The sequence below is a fragment of the Panthera tigris genome, chromosome C1, assembly GCF_018350195.1.
Source record: "Panthera tigris isolate Pti1 chromosome C1, P.tigris_Pti1_mat1.1, whole genome shotgun sequence".
NCBI classification, from domain to species: Eukaryota; Metazoa; Chordata; class Mammalia; order Carnivora; family Felidae; genus Panthera; species Panthera tigris.
Window position 1 is genome coordinate 77975481 of NC_056667.1, and position 23749 is coordinate 77999229.

The 23749-nt window shown below is 36.2% G+C and overlaps 1 protein-coding gene across 18 annotated transcripts in view; it reads right to left on the reverse strand.

Annotated features, from left to right (window-relative positions):
- EVI5 (ecotropic viral integration site 5) overlaps positions 1-23749 on the reverse strand; it is a 236664-nt gene that overhangs the window by 114785 nt on the left and 98130 nt on the right. For 15 of the 18 annotated variants that reach the window (XM_042997888.1, XM_042997886.1, XM_042997889.1 and 12 more), the window contains one exon: positions 8165-8249. In XM_042997888.1, coding sequence (XP_042853822.1) covers positions 8165-8249 — 85 coding nt within the window. The remainder of the gene's footprint in view (positions 1-8164; positions 8250-23749) is intronic. The other 3 variants (XM_015536050.2, XM_042997893.1, XM_042997895.1) reach the window with 1 other exon arrangement.

The window sequence follows — 23749 nt, forward strand, 5'->3', positions numbered from 1 at the left end:
TTACATATTCCACCAACATAATTTCATATGAATCCTGATATGTTATCCCTTCATTTTAGAATCCTTTATCTCTTTATTGTGCCATCATTATTTCACATTCCCCTTACCTTTTGTACAAATTTACTCCAGAACTCAATCCAGCCTTCTTCAATCCTACCATCCTCTAAATTCCTGCTTTTAAAAAAAACCTCTTCTATTAACTCAAACTATTATTTTTCCAGTAAAGACTAAAATATAGTTTATATATAACCTATAAAGTCTCAGACCAAGGAAATAAAGATTCTATAAATTATTGTATCTTATTAAGTGGACCACAAACTGGAACATATAAATCTTAGAATTATTACAAAGATTTGCAAATTAGGGGGGCCTGGGTGGCTCAGTTGGTTAAGCATCCGACTTCGGCTCAGGTCATGATCTCACAGTTCGTGAGTTGGAGCCCTGCATCAGGCTCTGTGCTGACAGGTGACAGCCTGGAGCCTGCTTGGGATTCTGTGTCTCTGTTTCTCTCTGCTCCTCCCATGCTCATGCTCTCTCTCTCAAGAATAAACATTATACATTAAAAAATAATAATAAATTTTGCAAATTAGATTTTCTTGTTCTATCCACTAGAACACATTCAGATGATTTGAAATCACTGTTATTTTATGTGTGACTTCAGACTACAAAATAGCTTGAGGAGAAGGAAGTGTTTTTCATTTCTTGGCTATTCATATTATATTCAGCACAGTGGTTTAGACAAATAAGCAATTAATAGATATTTTAAAGTCTGAAAATCCAAAGAAATAAATGGCATTCTCAAAATGGTCTCAACATACTTCATCAAAAAAGTAAAATATTGTTTATCCTAGGACTTAGAAAATTAAGTTCAACCAGACAATTGATTGAATAAAGTTAATGTTACAATAGAAATAATGCTAAAGTATCACAAAATTTAGAACTAAAAACATTCACCTGGGTTCCCCCCGTCCCCTTTAAATCTTCTGAAATTTTGCTATAAATAATAAGCTAAATTTATTTTTCTCCTAACATCTACCCAAATCATACCCAAATATCTGAAAATGACTTTTTAAATAAACCAATTCCTCATGTATGTGGCATTTATTTCATCATATATTGATAAATATAATAGGCTTTATCAGTATTAAAGACTATTTCAGGATTACCTATTAAGTTTTGAGTTTCTTTTTTGAACCAGTACCACAGTATTTTGGTAATTGTACCTTTGTAATCCCCTTTAACATCTGGTGGAGCTAATTTCTTCCATTCTTATATTTTATTTATCCTCCAAAAACCTTAACTACTAGTTTACTAAGTTAGTTAAGATAGTGTGTTTTGAAGTTAGGTAGGTTTAGGTTCAAATACTCCCTCTACCATTAACATTCAGCATCTTAGACTCTCCATTTACTCATCTAGAAACTTAAGAGTAGGGGTGCCTGGATGGCTTAGTAGGTTAAAGGCCTGACTTCAGCTCAGGTCATGATCTCACAGTTCATGAGTTGGAGCCCCACATCAGGCTCTGTGCTGACAGCTGAGAGCCTGGAGCCTGCTTTGCATTCAGTGTCTCCCCCCTCTCTGCCCCTCCCCAGCTTGCACTCTGTCTCTCTCTCAAATATAAACATTTTTAAAAAAATTCAGAAACTTAGAGTAATAAAACATAACAGTGATATGGAATGAAAAAATTTTTCCCATAAATGAGACAGCATAACACCAAAAACTTGATTAATGATAAGCATTGCTCATAGTATTGTTGAAGTCAGGCACGGATACTATTTTTTAACTTTTGTCTATTGTTTAAAGTATTCTTTAGATTTTTTTAATGACTGGATTTGCTAATGAATATTTGATGGGGGAAATCATAACTTTATATAACATGGAGTTCTTTGTGTCTCTCCCCTGTACACAGCTTTTTTAAATGCCTTAATGCAAAGTTTTTCAGTGATGACGTATTTTTCATTTAGGTGGTTCTTACATATGCTTTTATTCTTATTTTAAGTGGAATTTCTTTTTCTAAGATATTTTTGAAATGTTTACTGCTGACATATAGGAAAGTAGACTAAAATCTATCACTTGACTGATTTCTAATTTTTGAGTATCTTTTTAACCATATTTCCCAGAGTGAATTAAGAATGTTTTCTAAACTTTAAAGTAAAAATCATGAAGAACAAGACTAATAGATGCATACACTTAAGAAAAAAGAGAGGGAGAGACATTTTTGCCCTACTAAGTTAGAAAAGAGAAAATGAGATGAAGATGGAGAGCCAGAATGAAACACCTAATGTAGCCACCAAGGTGTTAGTGGAATAGAAATTCACTGCCAAAAAGAAGATACCCCGGAAAAACCCTTTAAGAGATTTACTGAATGCATATCAAAAGTCTTACAAATACTAATATCCTATAATTCAATAATTCTACTTTTTACAACTGGCTAAGAAAACATAAGGTGCCAGAAAACTTTATATGCAAACATTCAAACTATATGCACGCTTTTTAATACCGAAAAATGAAAAAAAACAAAAAACAAAAAACAAAATATACCAAAATGGGGGAATTTTACTTTGTAACAACTCAATTTATTTTTGCCAGCTTACTCATTTTATGAAATAACCTAAACTTAATAATCCTCCTCTTGGACAATTCACTGATCCTAAACTTTTCACTGTCCCCCACTCTGATGTGCTCTCTTCCCTCTTTACAAAGTTTAATTTCCAATCATCATAGATGATCCCTTGCCTTTATCCTCCCCTTTGCCCACTCTCCCTTAGGAGTTAGCACATTTGCCTGGTAAAAACTACTGAGTCAACATACTGACAACTCTGTGTCTGCACCTATGCTGGTAAATATGACTGAAGAAAAATAAAAACCATGACGTTTATTTAAATTAACCATCACTAAATTCAGTTGGACTCTTATTTATTTCCTTAGTCTGTTCCTTCTCTCACCCTCTCAGATCACTGTTGCCTACTTGGCACCTCTTTCTTCAAACCAGCAACCCTCCACCCCACTGTCACTCTCAGTTGATAATCTTATTTCTAATTTCACTAAAATAATTGAAGCAATAACAGAACTTTGCAAACTCCCACCACCACATCCTACATCTTACCTACATTTTTCCCATATATTTTAGATTCTCTCATTATTGTGGATTAACTATCCATGTTAGTAGACCAAATCTCCTACCTATGAGCTAAATCCTAAACCCTGATGACTCCAGCAATTACCCCTGAATTCGCCCATCATGAATTTTTCCTACTCGGTTATCACCATAAAAATGTGGTTATTTCTCCCATCTTAACAAAAAGTAAAGAAAAACCAAAATTTCCTCAATGTCGTGACCGTTGGGGCGCCTGGGTGGCTCGGTCGGTTAAGCGTCCGACTTCAGCTCAGGTCATGATCTCACAGTCCGGGAGTTCGAGACCCGTGTCAGGCTCTGTGCTGACAGCTCAGAGCCTGGAGCCTGTTTCGGATTCTGTGTCTCCCTCTCTCTCTGCCCCTCCCCTGTTCATGCTCTGTCTCTGTCTCAAAAATAAATAAACATTTAAAAAAAAAATTTATAATAAAAAAAAAAAAAAAAAAGTCGTGACCCTCTCTCTAAGCTCCTGTCCCATTTCTCTCTTCTTTACAGCAAATCCCTGAAAGGTATCGATACTCCCTATCTCCAATTTTTTCTTGTTTCATTCAAATTTTAGTTCTCACCACTTCTCTGCTCTTTTCCAGTTTATCTCCATGTTGATAAATTCATTTGTTTCTCCATTTTCAGCTCACAAGAATACTCCTTAGCACTGACACAGTAAAATCATTCTTTTTGAAACACTCTTTTCTCTTGGCTTTTAGGATACTATACCTCCCTAGTTTTCTCCAGCTTTGCTCTCATCTTTCCAACTTAAATGTTGGCTTACTCTCAGGCTCAGCTCTTGAACTCTCTTCTCTATTTCATTTATACTCATCCCCCAGGTAATCTCATCCACTCTCATGGCTTTTACTGTCATCATTCTGTCAATAACTGCAAAATTCATATTTTAAGTCTGTCCTCTCTTAAATTCAACTCTGAATATTCAAGGCTCTACTTGAATATCTCCTAGGCTTCTGATACTTAAAATATCTCAAATTGGGCTCCTGATATTCATCCCCAAACCAGATCCTCCTGTAGATTTCTCCATCTCAGGTAGTGGAAACTCCATTTTTCTACATACTAAAGCCAAAATGCTCACTTCCTAACCCTCTCACACCTCCACAATCAACTTGTCAGCTTTATCTTTAAAATCTATTCAGAAAACAATCACTTCTTACCAAGTCAGTACAAGCCACCATCATCTCTTCCCTGCAGTACTTCATCAGCCTCTACTTAGTTTTCCTGTCCCCTGCAATCTACTCCCAACACAGCAGCCAGAGGGATCCAATGAAAACTTCAGTCAGATCTTCTCTTCCTCCACTAATACCCCAAATCGTTCTCCAAATTAAAAGCCAAAGTCTTCACATGTTCAACAACCTACACTATCTGCATTGCACAACATCTTACCTCCTGTCACTTTCCTCATCATGCATATTGTCCCATCCACCATGGTCTCCTTATTATTCCTCATGGGGTACAGTCCTGACCAGATTCTGCTCTCCTTCAAGATACCTATATATCTAGCTCTCTCACTTCCTTCAGATCTTCATTCAAAAGTAATCTGGTCAACTTCTCTAAATTTTTAATCCAAAAACTACCATTTTATTCTCCCTTACCTGAGGGGTTTTTTTTTTCCTCCATTTAACACTTACCATCATCTAAAATATTACATATTTTACTTTTTTGTTTATTGTCTGACTTCCATACTAGAATGCAAGCTCCATGAGCACATAAATTGGTATATATCAGAAACACATATCTAGTGCCTGGAACACTGCTTGGACATGTAGTAGGCCCTGCAAGTATCTTTTAAATGGATGACTTCTTGAATAAATCCCTTTGGATATTATTACATAGCCATTAGTTTTTTAATGAAAAGTTTGTGATGCTACAGAAAACTGGGCATTCAAATCCTTCTTATATCACAATGCATTAAGACTCTTTTGGAAAGCAGCACAGTGCATACACTGAGGAATATATATGGGTCTTAGTAAAACATAAATCAGAATTCAAATCCTTGACTTTCACCATTTCCTAGCAATGTGACCACTAGCATATTTTTGAGCTTACTGAAGCTCAAAAAGATGAGTTAAGAACCCTCTCATGAGGTTATCAGAAGAGTAAAAGTAGATGATGCCTGTAAAGGACCCTTTACATATTAAGTGTTAAATAAACGTGTCATTACTAACACTTCACACTGACTGTTAAATATAATTCCTGGGTAATTCAGATAACATTTATTTTTTTATGCCAAGCAGTGAATACACAGTGTTTTTATATTATTCTCTGTTTTCCAGCATATCTAGAATACTTCATAATTTAACTTCTGGCTAAAAACCAGTCAGAATCTCTAACTCCTCCTATTTGTAGGGCTTAAAACTCTATGTTCCCAAAGCACAAAATTTAAATATGAATATTAGATTATTAGTTCATATGTCAGTCTTAAATAGAGTGGAGGAATAAAGGTTTTCTTTTTTAAAGATTTGTGAGGTACCCTAATATAAGCTAGAATTTTAATATTTCTTACCTCCTCCCCCTCAGGTGGAACATCAATAGATTGGAAGAAGATACTGATAAAGCTGTTTCTATTAACAAAAAATTTCACACAATAAAATGTAAGATTCTCCATATGAAACCATTATTAACAAAATCTTTCTATAATACTTCGAGAGGGGGTAGAAAATACTTAAAAGTTACATTTTCATCAGAGAGCTTCCAGATACAACTCTAATAATAAAAAGTCAACAACCCCAAGGTCTTAGAATTTAAAAAAAAAAAAAAAAAAGGAAACCTTGGAAACCTTAACACATCAATGGCTGATTTTTTACTTCCGTATCAAAACATCAAATAATTTGATGATCATATACTATTTGCTTGTGTAAAAAACAGTGTAAGATTCTCTCGAAGGCTTTTGAGGAGGACCAAGGCAAGAAAGCACTAGTTTAAGAGAACTCATTTATTTGTACAAGGGACCTTAGGGGGAAGGGAAAAGGGAATGATTAAGTAAGTGGCACATCCCTTTGGAGAGAAAGGCTCAAATAATACATGGATAACTAACTGTAAATGAGATGGTCATCTGATTATGACTGAGATGAGTTGCCAGGTTCAAGTAAAACATCAGAGAGACTCAAGCTTATATAAAGTAAAACAAAAAGTAGAGTACAAAAATTATTGTGGCTTTGTCCTTTGGGGGGCAGGAGTGAAGAAAGAGATGAAAATGGTACAAGAGTAAGAAAAAAACAATATGGAAACAAAATTTTATAAAAGAACAAACTACCTGACATCAGCAGACTTTATTTATCCAATGTGTTGACTAACTTTTTGAACTTTTCATTTTCCCCCACCGAGATTCTTCTCTATAAATACTTATGCCATCTGTTTTTCCCTAAGACACATGGAGCTGGCATTCAAAAGTATTCTGTGAGGTATATATGAACTATAAAACTTCCCCGAAAACTCAAGTTTGAAAAAAAATTCAAATACAAGATAAACTGTGCTAAAGATCTTTCTGAAAAGGCCTCTTGGTATTACCACTATTCATGCGATTTAACTTTAGAAGAAATTTCTTTAAGAGCAAAGATGGTTCATAGATCTGTGATTTTTTTTTTTTTTTGCAATCACATAGCATGGTGAAATGAACAGGATGGCTTCCCATCCTCAGATTCTTGATTTGCAGTTCCGAATATTCGTGGTGTGCGATAACCCATACTCTCTCCCCACTCATCAGGATGACGTACTTTTCCACTTTCAGTAGGTTGAAGTGGAGGGTATGATTTAATATTACTCTTACTCATGGTACCTAAAAGAAAAGCAAATGGTAGAGCAGCAGTTGGGTGACAGAATTTTTTAAAAGGAGGGAAAAACATCCACACGGGTCTTTTCCTTCTCTCTCTCAAAAATGTAGAAGTATCTATTTCCAATTGACAGGGAATACTGATAGAAATGAAAATAAAACACCTAGAAAAAGGAGACAGATGAGAAAGAGGTCACAAAGAAAAATAGGAGCGGTTGTCCCCAAAGAGGCTTTTGAGTAGGACCATGGTCAAGAAAGAATGCCAATTTAATAGGGCCCATTCCCTTAATTGTAAAAAGGGCCTGTGGAATGTGAGTAATGAAGTGGTATTTTATAGCAAAGGTGAATTAAGACATGGCTAATTAAGTATAAGTAAGGTAATTAATCATCTAATGCCTTGCCAGGTCTAAATCAAAACTCAGACACATTAAGAGTTAAAAAAAAAAAAAAAAAAAAAGGTGGGGACACTCAAAACTTATTTTATTTGCATGTGCGTGTGTGTGTTAAGGGGGAGAATATAGACAGATAAGAAATTGGATCAGTAAGTCACTGATTCCTTCATTAACTCCTGTTTCTTACTCATTATCCCCATCCTAAAATATCAGCATAAAGCCAATACAACTATCCTTAACTCCCAGCTCAAACAAAGCCAAAGATCCTCAGCTTAAGAATTTCTAGCCTAAAGGGGGTACAAATAAGAATTTTAAGGTATATACAGGATTATATATCCCTTAAGTTGGCAATCTACCTATTTCTGTGGAGAGTTCAAAAGTATAACCTTGGCTTACGGATGAGAAATTTCAATTAGCCCAAGTTTCCCGCAGCTCTAAGGCAGCCATAATTAGTTCTGGTGCAACGAGTTTGATCTACCTTAGACTACACTGCTGTTAATCTATGCATGTTATGGAATAACTTCTCTGCAATTTTTTAAAATATGCTTAAATGGAGTGATCGTTATCTTCCCCACAGAAGTATTTTCTCCTGGTGGCCCATCAACAAATCTGGAAATAAAGCTGCTCTCACACTAGAATGAAAACCCCTTGTTACATTATTCTGGTTTTTGAAAGGTTCATTTTTAATTATAATCTAGTGGGATGGTAAATCAATTTACCAGTAAGTCAATATAAACATTATTGCTAAATTTGCTACAGAAAATAAATATATCAAATATATCAACATAATGTATATATATATATATATATACATACACACACACATACATATAAAACAACTGACTTCAATAAATTTATGTTTCGTACTTTTAAAAGTCCTGAGATGCTTACTTTAATTTCAACTTGCTCTTCCATTTCTTTAGTTTTTATTGTAGTATATTCCTTTTCAAGCCTATGAAGGAAAAAAACAAATAAAGGTATGTTTTCACTCCCATATAGTTACTAAATTAAAAGGTTTTAAACCACATACTAACACAAAATATAACTCACTAGGTTCTCCCAACTTGTAACTTGATACACTTCATTTTAGAAAAATCATCTGAATAGTTACATGGATTCCTACCAAAAAAGTTACTTTACAAATAACAAAAAATGAGACCCACACAAAAATGAACTTTAGAAAGTGATATATACAATGCACCAAAGAAGTGAGTTTACAGATTATATTCTAAACTGAACAATCCTAAACTTATTAAAAGAACTGTCAGTCTTCCTCAAATTAAAATATACTGGTAGAGTTCAATTGGAATTTAACCAAAACAAGTACAAAAAGTGACTGTAAAAAACTTACAATGGGGAAAACGAACAACTCTTCTTAACAAAAGGATTCGTAAACATATAAAGAATAAGGTGAATATAAAAATCACCACTAGAATTTCACAGCAACCCTCACAGGCAAGAAAAATCAATGGACACTAAAATTAGTGGGTAAAAGTTCAAGCATAGACTCGAAGTATCTCTCTCAGAATATTTAGAAATGACAAGGGGAAAAACAGTAAATTTGTAGTATAGTATCCTAGTAGACAGCACCTAAACTAACTGATTAAGGTTAACCCCACCAATGATACATACTGACATCTTGCACCCTGTTAAGATGTATCAAGAACAGTACCTCACCTCTATGATATCCTTCCAAAGAATGCATATCCTCAATCTAATCAAGAGAAATCATCAAACAAACCAAAACCAACAAACCACTGAACACCTCACTTCAGAAGTATCAAGGTCATGAGGGGCACCTGGGTGGATCAGCCAGTTAAGTGTCCAAAATAAGCTCAGGTCATGATCTCACAGTTCGTGAGTTCAAGCCCCATGTCAGACTCTGTGCTGATAGCTCAGAGCCTGGAACTTGCTTCGGATTCTGTGTCCCTCTCTCTCTGCCCCTCCCCTGCTTGTGCTGTTTCTCTCTCAAAAACAAAACATTTGGGGCACCTAGGTGGCTGGGTTGGTTAAGTATCCAACTTCGGCTCAGGTCATAATCTCATGGTCCATGAGGTCGACCCCACAATGGGCTCTGTGCTAAGACCTCAGAGCTTGGAGCCTGCTTCAGATTCTGTATCTCCCTCTCTGTCTGCCCCTCTCCCATTTGCACTCTCTCTCTCTCAAAAATAAACGTTAAAAAAAAAAATGTTTTTAAGTATCAAAGTCACAAAAGATAAAGACTGAAGAAGTATCACTAATTGTAGGAGAGTAAGAAAAAACAAACACTAGAACAAACAATCCTAAAATTTTTATAGAACCACAAAAGACCCCGAATAGCCAACACAATCAGAAAAAAGAAAACCAAAGCTGGAGGCATCACAATCCCAGACTTCAAGCTGTATTACAAAGCTGTAATCATCAAGACAGTACGGTACTGGCACAAGAACAGACACTCAGATCAATGGAACAGAACAGAGAACCCAGAAATGGACCCACAAACATATGGCCAACTAATCTTGGACAAAGCAGGAAAGAATATCCAATGGAATAAAGACAGTCTCTTCAGCAAGCTGTGATGGGAAAACTGGACAGTGACATGTAGAAGTTTGAAACTGGACCACTTTCTTACACCATACACAAAAATAAACTCAAAATGGATGAAAGACCTAATAATGTAAGACAGGAAGCCATCAAAATCCTTGAGGAGAAAGCAGGCAAAAACCTCTTTGACCACAGCAACAGCAACTTCTTACTCAACACGTCTCCAGAGGCAAGGGAAACAAAAGCAAAAATTAACTACTTGGACCTCATCAAAATAAAAAGCTTCTGCACAGCGAAGGAAACTATCAGCAGAACTAAAAGGCAACTGACAGAATGGGAGAAGATATCTGCAAACGACATATCAGATAAAGGGTTAGTATCCAAAATCTATAAATAACTTATTAAACTCAACACCAAAAAAAGCAAAGAATCCAGTGAAATGGGCAGAAGACATGAATAGACACTTCTACAAAGAAGACATCCAGATGGCCAACCAACATGAAAAAATGCTCAACTTCACTCATCATCCGGGATATACAAAGCAAAACCACAAGGAGATACCACCTTACACCTGTCAGAATGGCTAACATTAACAACTGAGGCAACAACAGATCTTGGCGAGGATGTGGATAAAGAGGATCTCTTTTGCACTGCTGGTGGGAATGCAAACTGATGCGGCCACTCTGGAAAAGTCTGGAGGTTCCTCAAAAAACTAAAACTAGAACTACCTTACGACACAGAGCAATTGTATTTATCCACGGGATACAGGTGTGCTGTCTCAAAGGGACACATGCACCCCAATGTTTAAAGCAACACTATCAACAATAGCCAAAGTATGGAAAGAGCCCAAATGTCCATCGAAGGATGAATGGATAAAGAAGATGTGGTATATGTATACAATGGAGTATTACTCGGCAGTTAAAAAGAATGAAATCTTGCCATTTGCAACTACATGGATGGAACTGGAGAGTATTATGCTAAGTGAAATTAGAGAAAGACAAATATCATGACTTCACTCATATGAGGACTTTACGATACAAAACAGATGAACATATGGGAAGGGAAGCAAAAATCATATAAAAACAGGGAGGGGGACAAAACTTAAGAGACTCTTAAATATAGCAAATAGAGGGTTGCTGGAGGGGTTGTGGGAGGACAAATGGGCTAAATGGGGAAGGAGCATTAAGGAATCTACTCCTGAAATCATATTGCACCATATGCTAACTAACTTGGATGTAAATTTAAAAATTATTAACTAAAAAAAAAAAAAGAAAAATAACAAGCAAATGCAGTGTACTATTTTTGCAGCTCTGCTCTAAGTGTAAAATTATCTTTACAAGATGTATAGGCCATACAAAAATTACTCCAAGTTACTCTTAGGTCTTACTGTGGACCAAAAATGTTAATAACAAATTTAACCACTAGGTGCTGAGTGGCTCAGGTGGTTGAGAATCCTACTCTTACTTTCAGCCAAGGTCATGATCTCACGGTTTGTGAGTCTGAGCCCTACATTGAGCTCTGCATGGACACTGCAGAGCCTGCTTAGAATTCTCTCTCGGCCTCTACCCTCCTCACATTCTCTCTCTCAAAATAAACAAATAAACTTAAAAAAAATTTTTTTTAATAAAAAAATAAAAAGTAACAAGTATAACTACTCCTAATACTAACAAGACCAGGCCCCCAAAAACTTATAACTGCTGTCAAAAATCAAATTCTCCCTCAAAGAATAAAAATCTATTATTTACTATAAAGTCTCAATTAACTGATAACTTTTTTTTTACTGTGATAAAATACACATAGCAAAATTTATCATCTTAACCATTTTTAATATACAGTTCAGTGATATTTAATATATTTATAATGTGCAACCAACACCACCATCATGTCCGTAGTTCTTTTTTTTTCATCTTATGAAACTGAAACTCTATACCCTTGAAACAATAAAATCCCATTCCTCCCTCTCACTAGGTCCTGGCAAAACCATTTTACATTCTGTCTCTATAAATTTGAAAACAGTAAGTATATCATATAAATGGAATCACACAGTATTTGTCCTATTGTGACTAGCTTATTTTACCTAGCATAATGTCCCCAAGTTTCATCTATATTATACCTGTGTTGAGAAACTTTTTATGTGCTTATTGATCATTTGTATTTCTTCTTTGGAGAAATGCCTACTCAAGACTTTTGCCAATTTTGAATCCAGTTGTTTTTTGCTTCTGAGGTTTAGGGGTTCTCTATACATTGTCGATATTAGTCGCTCATCAGACACATGATTTGCAAATATCTTCTCTCATTCTGTAGGTTGCCTTGTTAGTCTAGTGAGAGTGTCTTGGGATGTGCAAAATGTTTTAGTTTTCTCAAAGGTCAATTTGTTTATCTTTTCTTTTGTTGCCCGAGACTTTGCTGTCAAATCCAAGAAGTCATTGTCAAATGTAATTCTAAGCTTTTGTCCAATGTTTTCATCTAAGAGTTTTATAGTTTCAATTCTTACATTTAAATCTTTGATCCATTTTGACTTTTTAAATTTTTTTAAATGTTTATTTATCTTTGAGAAAGAGGGAGAGACAGAACGCAAACAGGGTAGGGGAACAGAGAGGGAGACATGAATCCAAAGCAGGCTCTAGGTTCAGCGCTGTCAGCACAGAGCCCAACACAGGGTTCAAACTCACAAACTGCAAAATCACAACCCAAGCAAAAGTCGGATGCTTAACCAACTGAGCTTAACCCAGGCACCACAATCCATTTTGACATATTTTGTGTATGTTGTTAAATAAGGGTCCAACTTTATTCTTTTGCATGTGGATATCCAGTTTTCCCAGTATCATTTGCTGAAGACACAGTCCTTTCCCTAGGGAATGGTTTTAGCACCTTTGTCAAAAATCATTTGATCATATATGTGAGGGGCTATTTCTTGGAGCTCTTTGGTCTATACATCTGTCTTTATTTCAGTACCCTGTTTTGATTATGATAGCTTGGTAGTAAGCTTGGAAATCAGGAAGCATGAGCCCTCAAGCTTTGTAGTCCTTTTTAAGATGGTTTTAGCTATTTGGGTTCTTTCAGTTTATTTATGAATTTTATGATGGAGTTTTCTATTTCTGCAAAAATATCATTGGGATTTTGAGAGGGACGGCACTGACTCTGTAGGTCACGTTGGGTAATACTGATGTGTTAACAATATTAAGTCTTCTAATCAATGAACATAGAATATGCTTCCATTTATTTCTCTTTCAGAAACATTCTGCTAGTTTTCATTGTACACGTCTTTCACTTCCTTGGTTAATTCTTAAATATTTTAGTCTTGGGAAAAAAAGAAAAGAGGGAAACAAACCACAAAAGACTCTTAATGATAGAGAACAAACTCAGGGTTGACAGAGGGAGGTGCATGGGAGATGTGCTAGATGGGTGATGGGTACTAAGGAAGGCATTTGTGATCAGCTCTGGGTGTTGTATCTAAGTGATGAATTACTGAATTCTACTCCTGAAACCATAATTGCACTGAATGTTAACTAAAATATAAATTTCTTTAAAAAGGATGAAAGAAATATTTTATGATTTTTGATGCTATTGCAAATGGAATAATTTTCTTAATTTCCTTCTAAGTTGTTCACTGCTAATGTACAGAAATGCAACTAATTTTGTTTACTGCTAGTTAGTTGCATTTGTTTATCAGCTCTGGGTTTTTTTGTTTTGGTAGAAGAGTTTTTCTATATATAAGATCATGTTGTCTGTCAACAGATAATTTTACTTTTTCCTTTCCAATTTGGATGACTATTTCTTTTCCCCTTTATTTCTTCTGCTACTTCCAATACTATGTTTAACAGAAATTGCAGTATCAAGGATCCTTGCCTTGTTCTTGATCTTAGGAGAAAAACTTCTAATCTTTCACCACTGAGTATGATGTTTGCTGTGGGTTTTTCATATATGGGAATGGCTTTTATTTTGTTGAGGTAGTTGCCTTGTATTCCTACTCTGTTATGTGTTTCTATCATGGTAGGATGTTGAGTTTTGTCAAAAACTACACTGATAAATTTTTGTACGTTGAACTATCCTTGCATTCCAGGAATAAAACCCATGTGACAGTGGTGTATAGTCCTTTTAGTATGTTGCTGAATTTGGTTTATTCAGTATTTTGTTGAGGACTTTTACATCAATGTTTACAAGGAATATTTACCCATAGTTTTCTTTTCATGTAGTACCTTTATCTGGTTTTGTTATCAGGGTAATGCTGACCTCATAAAATGAGTTAGGAGGTATTCCCTCCTATTTTTTGAAAAAGTTTGAAAATATGTTAGTCCTTCTTTAAATGTGTAGTAGGGGCGCCTGTGTGGCTCAGTCAGTTAAGCGTCCAATTTCAACTCAGGTCATGATCTTGCAGTTCGTGGGTTCAAGCCCCATGTTGGGCTCTGTGCTGACAGCTCATAGCCTGGAGCCTGCTTTGGATTCATGTCTACCTCTCTCTCTGCTCCTTCCCCACTGTGCTCTGTCTCTCCCTCCAAAGTAAAATAACGTTTAAAAAAAAAAAAAAAACAAAAAACGTGTAGTAGAATTCACCAGTTAAACCAACAGGGTTTTCTTGTCCAAAGACTTTTGATTGCTGATTCAATTACCTTACTAGTTATAGATCTACTCAGATTTTCCATTTCTTTCTGATTTAGTCTTTGTGCATGCGTGTGTGTGTATTAGTCATAATCACTTTTTAAGATATTTTAAAAAATTTTTTAAATTTTTAACTCCAGTGTAGTTAACATACAGCATCATATTAGTTTTAGGTAGACAATATCTACTCTTAAATTATATAGAAAACAGGATTTGGAATTACTAACAAAAATTACAGTAATACTAGCTTTTAGACTAGTAATTGTTCTTTTTTAAAGTATTAGCCTCTTAAATCATGTAGAAAACAAGTAGTACTAATCCACTGTTACAATAACAGCTTTTATAATTGCCCATGTGTTTACATTAACTGAGATCTTTATTTCTTGATACAACTTTGATTTACTGTCTAGTGTTCTTTACTTTCACACTGCAGGAATGAGCATTTCTTGCAAGGCAGGTCAATTGGTAATGAGCTCCCTCTGGCTTTGTCTGAAAACGTCTTGATTTTTCGTCACTTTTGAGGGATGGTTTTGCCAGATATAGGATTCTTGGCTGACAAGTTTTTTATTTTTTTCTTTTACCACTTTGACTACATTGGCCCATTATCTTTTTGGCCTCAAAAGTTTATGATGAGAACTCTGCTTGCAGTCTTATTGACAAACCCTTGTATGTGGTGATTGGCTTCTCTTGTGCTTTCAAAATTTTCCCTTTTGCAAATGTGATTATGATGTGTCTCAGTGTGGGTCTCTTTGACTTCACTTTACTTGGAGTTCTTGAACCTTCTTAGATGTTTATATCCATGTCTTTCAAAAAATCTGGGAAATTTCCAGCCATTCTATCTTCAAATATTCTCTCTGCCCCTTTCTCTCTCTCTTCTTCTGGGACTCCCACAATGTGTATGTTGGTACCCTTAATGATTTCCCACAGGCCTCCTATGCTCTGTTCACTTTTCTTTGATCTTTTATCTTTTTGTTCCTCAGATACAGTAATTTCCAATATTCTACCTTCAAGTTCACTTATGCTTCTGCCTGCTCAAATCTGCCTCTCAATCACTCTTTTTCATTTTAGTTCTTGGACCTTTCAGATCTAGAGGGTTTTTTTTTTTGGTTTGTTTGTTTCTTTTTAGGTCTTCTATCTCTTTATTGACATTTCCATTTTGTTCACACATCTTTTTCTTGGTTTTCCCCACATCTAACTTCAGTTTTTTAAGCATCTTTCAAAATCTCTGTCTACTGCATCTGCCATCAAGTCTTTCAGATATAGTTTCTATTTATAGCTGACCCTTGAATAACATGAGGATCAGAAGTGCTGTCACCCTTGCGCAGTTAAAAATCTATGTGTAACTTCTGACTCTGCAAAAACTTTACTAGTGTTGACTGGAACCGTTCCTGACAGCATAATGAACATATATTTTGTATATATACATATATTATAATCTTACAATGAAGGTAGCTGCAGAAAAGAAAATGTTATTAAGAAAACTGTAAGAGAAAATACATTTTCAGTACTGTATTGCATTTATCAAAAACAATCTGCATGTAAGTCAATGAGCACAGTTCAAACCCGTGTTGTTAAAGGGTCAACTTCTCCTCCCCTCCCCCACCTTTGGCCATACTTTCTCTTTTTTTCATATGCCTTGTGATTTTTGTTAAAAACTAGATATTAGAATCTAGTAATGTGGTAACTCTGGAAATCACATTCTCTCCCTCTCCCCAGAGTTTGCTATTTCTCATTATTGGTTTTGTCCTTTTGACTGTTATAGGCTGTCTTTTTGCTAATGATCAACCTGAGCTGTAAAGTGTCCTAAGACCTTTCTGAGCCTTTGCCTGAGCACACACAATCACTTTGTAATTTCCCCCATATATGCAGTTGTTTTTCGGTGTCCTAGTCTTTCCTGTCTGGCTCCCAAAAGGGGAAAAAAAGAAAAAAAAAGGGAAGAGAAGGGACAGCCCTTTAAATCTCTTGGCTGCAATTTCAGCTGGAGGAAGAGAAGACTTGCAACAATGGAAAGCAGTGTAACAACAATGGGGAGAGGTATAACACCAATGACTGCTCACTTCCTTGTACCTGTGATCAGAAACAGCACAGCAACCAGCAATCAGAACACACAGATCCCTAGTATCTGGAAGACAAGGTCATTTTTGTCCACCCTGGTTCCCCCAAGTTGCATGCAGGTGCTCCAGGAATAGAAACACAGCTGCATGCCATGTGGCTGAAGGGTGGAAGATGATACCAAGGGTGTTAATGTGCTGAAAGTTGAAAGTGACCAAACTGAGCACAATTCACCATCCAACCCTTCCCCTAGAAGTCACAAACCTTCAATAAACCCCAGAGTTCCAAATCAGTTATATCAGATTCTGCCACTGCAACTGTTGTCTAAATGGGAGACAGATTCCTGGTGTTTTCTATACTTCACCTTCCCACAATCCTCTGTCCACAGTGACATTTTAATGTAGGTTGTTATGCCCATTTTGAGGCTTAGGAAGGTTGGAACACTTGCCTAAGGTCATACTCTTGACTGCTACACTACCATGCCTCTTATTCTGGTATATCTAAAAGAATTTGATATCCAAAAGAATTCATAAAAAAGACTCTCAAGAGGTGCAAAAAGCTTTGATCAATGGCTTCACCGTTGAAGTAAGTTCACAGTTTTCACAAGTGCCTATTTTTAAGTGGGTATTTTGTTAAATGTCAAGTGATAAATGTTATCGTTATTCACTCACGCTACTAAAACAAAACATTAGGAGTCATCATTTAACCCCAACACAGTCACCAAGCATGTTCAATTCAACCTCCTCAACAATGCTCTAAAATACATTGTTCTATCTTCATCTGCATGGAGAGTGTTTTTTAATAAACTTTATTTTTGAGAAGAGTTTTAGATTTACAACATAATTGAGAAGAATATATAGTTCCCATATACCCTGTCCCCAGTTTCTCCTATGTTTAACATCTTACATTAATATAGTACATTTATAACAATTAATGAACTAATATTGATACACTGTTAACTAAAGTCAATACCATATTCAGATTTCTAAGTCTGTCTAATGTCCTTTTCCTATTCTAAGATCCCATTCAGGGTACCACAGTATATTTAGTTATCATGTCTTCTTTGGCTCCTCTTGGCTATGACAATTTTTCCGATTTTCCATGTTTTTGATGACCTTGATAATTTGAGGAGTACTGGTTGGGCATTTTGTAGAATATTCCTTAATTGGGATTTGTCTCAATTTTGTTCACGATTATATTGGGATTATGGGTTTGGAGCAAGAACACCACAGAAGTCAGTCCCATTTTCATCATATCATATCAAGGGTACAAACTATCACCAGGATATCACTGTTGATTTTGACCTTGATCAGTTGGTCAAGGTGTGCTTATAAGATGTCTACAAAGATACTTTAAAGTAGCTACAGAACTACTTTATTCCCCTTTTCCTGGCAGCATTTTTAGGCCTTCATAATAGCTTGCCTAAACTACTACAGGAACCTCGTAACTGTTCTCTCTACTGCCAGTTTCATAATTCAATATTTTCTGTACACTATTACCAGGATGACATTTTTAAAATGTTGATTTGGATCATGCAACGCCCAGAGCTAAACTGCTTCAGTGTCTATCCATTACATTCAGGTTACATTTCAAAGCTTACTAAAAGTAACCAGGGCTCTTGGGAGAAATTACTTGTTCCTGTGCAGGAGCAGGTAAGGCACAAGAGGAGTCTAGAGAGTTTTTTCTGTCTTAAATAAGGATATTCTCAAAGAATCATGGGAATATGTTTCACTGGACAAAGCAGAGACAATTTGAGAGTGATGGATTATAATTCACCAAATAAAAAAAGAGCCTACAAATTCACACTTATATAAATAAATGAATTAATATATTAGAGAGAAGAAGCTCTTTCTTACAGTATAATGCCAATTAATAAAGCAGGAATGAGGGAGTGAGAAAATCATAAGGGAAGGCTTGGTAAAGAACAGGAAGTTATATAATCTCAAAGCATCTGGATGCAAATACTTAGTAATAAAAGGCAAAGTAATAACTTCATAGTAGTGAAATCTGGCAAACATCACCTTAACCCAATGATTAGAGATAACATCAATTTTGAGACAAACGAGTATCATATGTCCATCGCACAGTTAATTGAGAAGACATATCATTGGTATACCTGCCAAAAATGTACAATCTGAATGTAATCATGAGGAAATGTCAGAAAATTCCAAACTGTGGGATTTTCCACAAAATAACTAGCTTGTACTCTTCAAATATATCAAGGCCAAGAAATACAAAGAGTGGAGGGACTGTTTCAGATTAAAGGAGACTGATGTGACACAACAACTAATGCAATACATGATTGTGGAGTACTTAGAATGGATCCAGGACCCGGGAGGTAAGAAAGGGGTAGGGAGTGGACAGGAGAGAGGGTTGGGAGGGCTTGGAAGGGGAAACAGTTATAAAGAATGTTATTGAGGCAAGTGATAAAACTTGAACATGCATGGGGAATTATGTAATAGTACTGTATCTATGATAATTTCTTTTGATTAACTATTAGGTTCTGCTAAAAAAAAAAAAAAAGAAAGAAAGAAAGAAATCCTTGTTCTTAGGATGTACACATTCATTCACGTATTTAAGAAAAACAGCACAGTATCTCAACTTACTTTCAAATGGATCCCCCTAAAAACAGGTATGGATTTTCTAACGTTTATTTATTTTTGAGACAGAGAGAGACAGAGCATGAACAGGGGAGGGGCAGAGAGAGAGGGAGACACAGAATCCGAAACAGGCTCCAGGTTCTGAGCTGTCAGCACAAAGCCCGATGCGGGGCTCGAACTCACGGACCGTGAGATCATGACCTGAGCCGAAGTCGGATGCTTAACTGACCGAGCCACCCAGGTGCCCCAGGTATGGATTTTCTTACATACACATGTATTATTTTAACTTTTTAAAAAGTTTAAAAGTATGCCAAAAAAATTTTAACAACCAAAATCAAAGCGTAAGAATGACTGCTTCCAACTTTTTTGTCTTAAAGAACCTCTGAGCCTTTGTACATATTGTCTACCTAAAATGCCCTCCTTCTCTTCACCTGGAGAACCCCTACCTACTCTTTACACAGCAGAAAGAGTGAAATTTTAAAATAATTTCTAATTATCCTCTAATGGATTCCCCTCAAAACATAAGTCTGGTCTCTGAGGAGGCCAACATGTCCAACAGAACTTTACAACAAATGTTCTAGATACGTGCCATCCAATATGGTAACAACTAGCCAAATGTAAGTAAGTAATGAGCACTTGAAATGTAGCTAATCTAACTGATGAATTAAATCCTTATTATAATTCAAATAGCCACATGTAAGTAGTAATTACCTTATACCCTTCCTTATACAATAGCCCAGGTTTACTTTTTTACTCTAATTTATTGTAAAAATGGCTTGCATACAACACCCAGTGCTCATCCCAACAAGTGCCCTCCTCAATGCCCATCATCCATTCCCTCCCCCCCTCCACACCCCTCATCAACCCTCAGTTTGTTCTCTGTATATAAGAGTCTCTTGTGGTTTGTCTCCCTCCCTCTCTGTTTGTAACTATTTTTTCCCCTTCCCTTCCCCCATCGTCTTCTGTCAAGTTTCTCAAGATCCACATATGAGTGAAAACATGGTATCTGTCCTTCCCTGGACTGACTTATTTCAATTAGCATAATACCCTCCATTCCGTCCACATTGCTGCAAATGGCATGATTTCATTCTTTCTCGTTGCCAAGTAGTATTCCATTGTATATGTAGAGAGGTCCTAAAGGTGCGGTGATGAGAGAATTACAAAGCAGGGAGCTAAGACTCTCCAGGAGCTGAAGCATCGGTCCCCTGGATCAAGCCTCTTTTATTTTTGCAAATTGTTAACAGCAAGCACATACAACATACTATTCGGCATCTTGACAGGTCATGCACTTACAATGTATTCCATACTGCATGGTCATGAGTACATCTGGTGCCAACAAAACATTCTTATCCCAGACCTGGTGTCCATATGGTGTCCTTCTGGAAAGAACGTGCAGTCCCAGCGGCTTTCTGCCTGGGAATGAAACTGTTTTCAGTTCCTTGCTGCTCCGTCCCTTTCCTTAAAGATGGTGCCTCCGGCTTCTTGTTCTCCAACAGTATATATAAATCACATCTTCATAATGCATTCATCAGTTGATGGACATTTAGGCTCTTTCCATAATTTGGCCATTGTTGAAAGTGCTACTATAAACATTGGGCTACATGTGTCCCTATGCATCAGCACTCCTGTATCCCTTGGGTAAATTCCCAGTGTGCTATTGCTGGGTCGTAGGGTAGTTCTATTTTTAATTTTTTGAGGAACCTCCATACTGTTTTCCAGAGCAGCTACACCAGTTTGCATTCCCACCAACAGTGCAAGAGGGTTCCCCTTTCTCCACATCCTCGCCAGCATCTGTAGTTTCCTGAGTTGTTCATTTTAGCCACTCTGACCAGTGTGAGGTGGTATCTCAGTGTGGCTTTGAGTTGTATTTCCTGATGATGTAAGACGTTGAGCATCTTTTCACGTGTCTTTGGGCCATCTGGATGTCTTCTTTGGAAAAGTGTCTATTCATGTCTTCTGCCCATTTCTTCACTGGATTATTTGTTTTCTGGGTGTTGAACTTGGTAAGTTCTTTATAGATTTTGGATACTAACCCTTTATCTGATATGTCATTTGCAAATATCTTTTCCCATTCTGTTGGTTGCCTTTTAGTTTTGTTGATTCTTTCCTTTGCAGTGCAGAGGCTTTTTATCTTGATGAGGTCCAAGTAGTTCATTTTTGCTTTTGTTTCCCTTGCCTCCGGAGACGTGCTGAGTAAGAAGTTGCTGCGGCCAAAATCAAAGAGGTTTTTGCCTGCTTTCTCCTCGAGGATTTTGATGGCTTCCTGTCTTACATTATTAGATCTTTCATCCATTTTGAGTTTATTTTCGTGAATGGTGTAAGAAAGTGGTCCAGGTTCATTCTTCTGCATGTTGCTGTCCAGTTTTTCCAGCACCACTTGAAGAGACTGTCTTTATTCCATTGGATATTCTCTCCTGCTTTGTCAAAGATTAGTTGGCCATACATTTGTGGGTCCAAATCTGGGGTCTCTATTCTATTCCATTGGTCTGTGTGTCTGTTTTTGTGCCAATACCATACTGTCTTGATGATTACAGCTTTGTAGTAGAGGCTAAAGACTGGGATTGTGATGCCTCCCACTCTGGTTCTTCAATATTACTTTGGCTATTCAGGGTCTTTTGTGGTTCCATACAAATTTTACGATTGTTTGTTCTAGCTTTGAGAAGAATGCTGGTGCAATTTTGATTGGGATTGCCCTGAATGTATAGATTGCCTTGGGTAGTATTGACACTTCAACAATATTTATTCTTCCAATCCATGAGCATGGAATATTTTTCCATTTCTTTGTGTCTTCTCCAATTTCCTTCATAAATTTTCTATAGTTTTCAGCATACAGATCTTTTATATCTTTGGTTAGGTTTATTCCCAGATATTTTATGGTTCTTGGTGCAACTATAAATGGGATCAGTTTCTTTATTTCTCTCTCTGTTGCTTCATTATTGGTATATAAAAATGCAACCGATTTCTGTACATTGATTTTGTACCCTGCGACTTTGCTGAATTCATGTATCAGTTCTTTTGATGGAGTCTTTTGGGTTTTCCATGCAGAGTATCATGTTGTCTGCCAAATGTGAAAGTTTGACTTCTTTGCCAATTTTGATGCCGTTTATTTCATTTTGTTGTCTGACTGCTAATGCTAGGACTTCCAACACTATGTTAAACAACAGTGGTGAGAGTGGACATCCCATCCCTACAACAGCCCAGGTTTAAGTACCCTTTGCTCCCTACTATGTTCTGGACTTCATTAGCCAACACACTCCTATTTGCCTGTGCTACAGTTACACTGGCTTTTTGCTGTTCCTTAATTATATCAATTACATCCTGGCCTCAGTCGTTATATTTACTGTTCTTTCAGCGTGGAATACAATCTCATGGTTCCCTCTCTTACTTCTCTCAAGTGTCAGCTCAAATGGTACCTTATCAGTCTATATATCCTATCCATGTTCTACCTAAAATAGCACCCCATCACACTATGCCCTTCATCCTGCTTTATATATTGAATATTGAAGGAGTGAAATGTCATGATTTCTATTATTTACTTACCAATAAAATAGAATTTTATCTACTAGGAAAGTAGATGAAATAAATGACAAAATATTAATGTTCAATCACTATATTGTACACTTGAAACTAAAGTAACATCATGTGTTAACTATATTGGAACTAAAAATTTTTAAGAGGTCAATATTAACTCTTCAAGCTAGATGATAATTTCTTTACTATTATTTCTTTATTATTCCAGTGTCTCTTTCTGTATTTTTGAAAATTATCCCAATTGAAAAAAAAGGCAAATGAAATATGATCTAGAGCTAATGAGCAAACTATTCTTTCCTTCACAATTAAGCTTCATAAAAGGAGAGTGAAATGCTATGTTGAGGTAGGTTGTATTTTGTTGCTTTTAAGTCAGAACTCAAAAATACCTTTGTACATTGAAGAATTAAACAGAAAGAGGGGATGAAGATAAAATGAGAAACAACTAGTGGAGCAAGGACCTGGAAGAGATGGAAATGACATCATGAATTAGCACTGTAAAGGAAAAGAAATACTATATTCTAAAAAGGAAGAAAAGAAACATGGCTAACTCTGCAAGCTGCAAGTTACAGGAGAAAAAAACTTCAGGGAGTTTGAAAATGATGGCTGATGAATTAACAAGTAAAATAATCTGAAGAGCAGATGTGGCAAAATGGGGAAAGAATCTGGGGAAAATGGTAAAATCTGAAATAACTGCCAGGGTAATGGGAGAACTCATCAAGGACAACACAAAAACATACTTAGAGTGGCAATGCAGATAGAACTTAATGCCAGCAATCTGTTTATGCAATTTTCTCCAACACTTGGCTACATGAATACATGTACAAAACATCAGAGGAGCTATACTTATTCAGACCAGAGGAAGGCTATTAAACATCAGAATAGAGATCTTAAAGTGGAACAGAGACATCATATGAGGAAGGGAGTGAATGAAGTAGAGGGTCAGAGATTAATAAGTAAATAGAATAACTAAAATTTCAGAAATGGGATTATACTGGTCACAAATAAAATCTACAAGAAGAATCAGTTATCCTGTAATATATAATTAAAGTAAAATAAATTTTCTTTTTGGCTAGTGTGATTTAAATGTGGTTCTACCAGGGCACCTGTGTGCCTCAGTCAGTTCAGTGTCTGACTCTTGGTTTCAGCT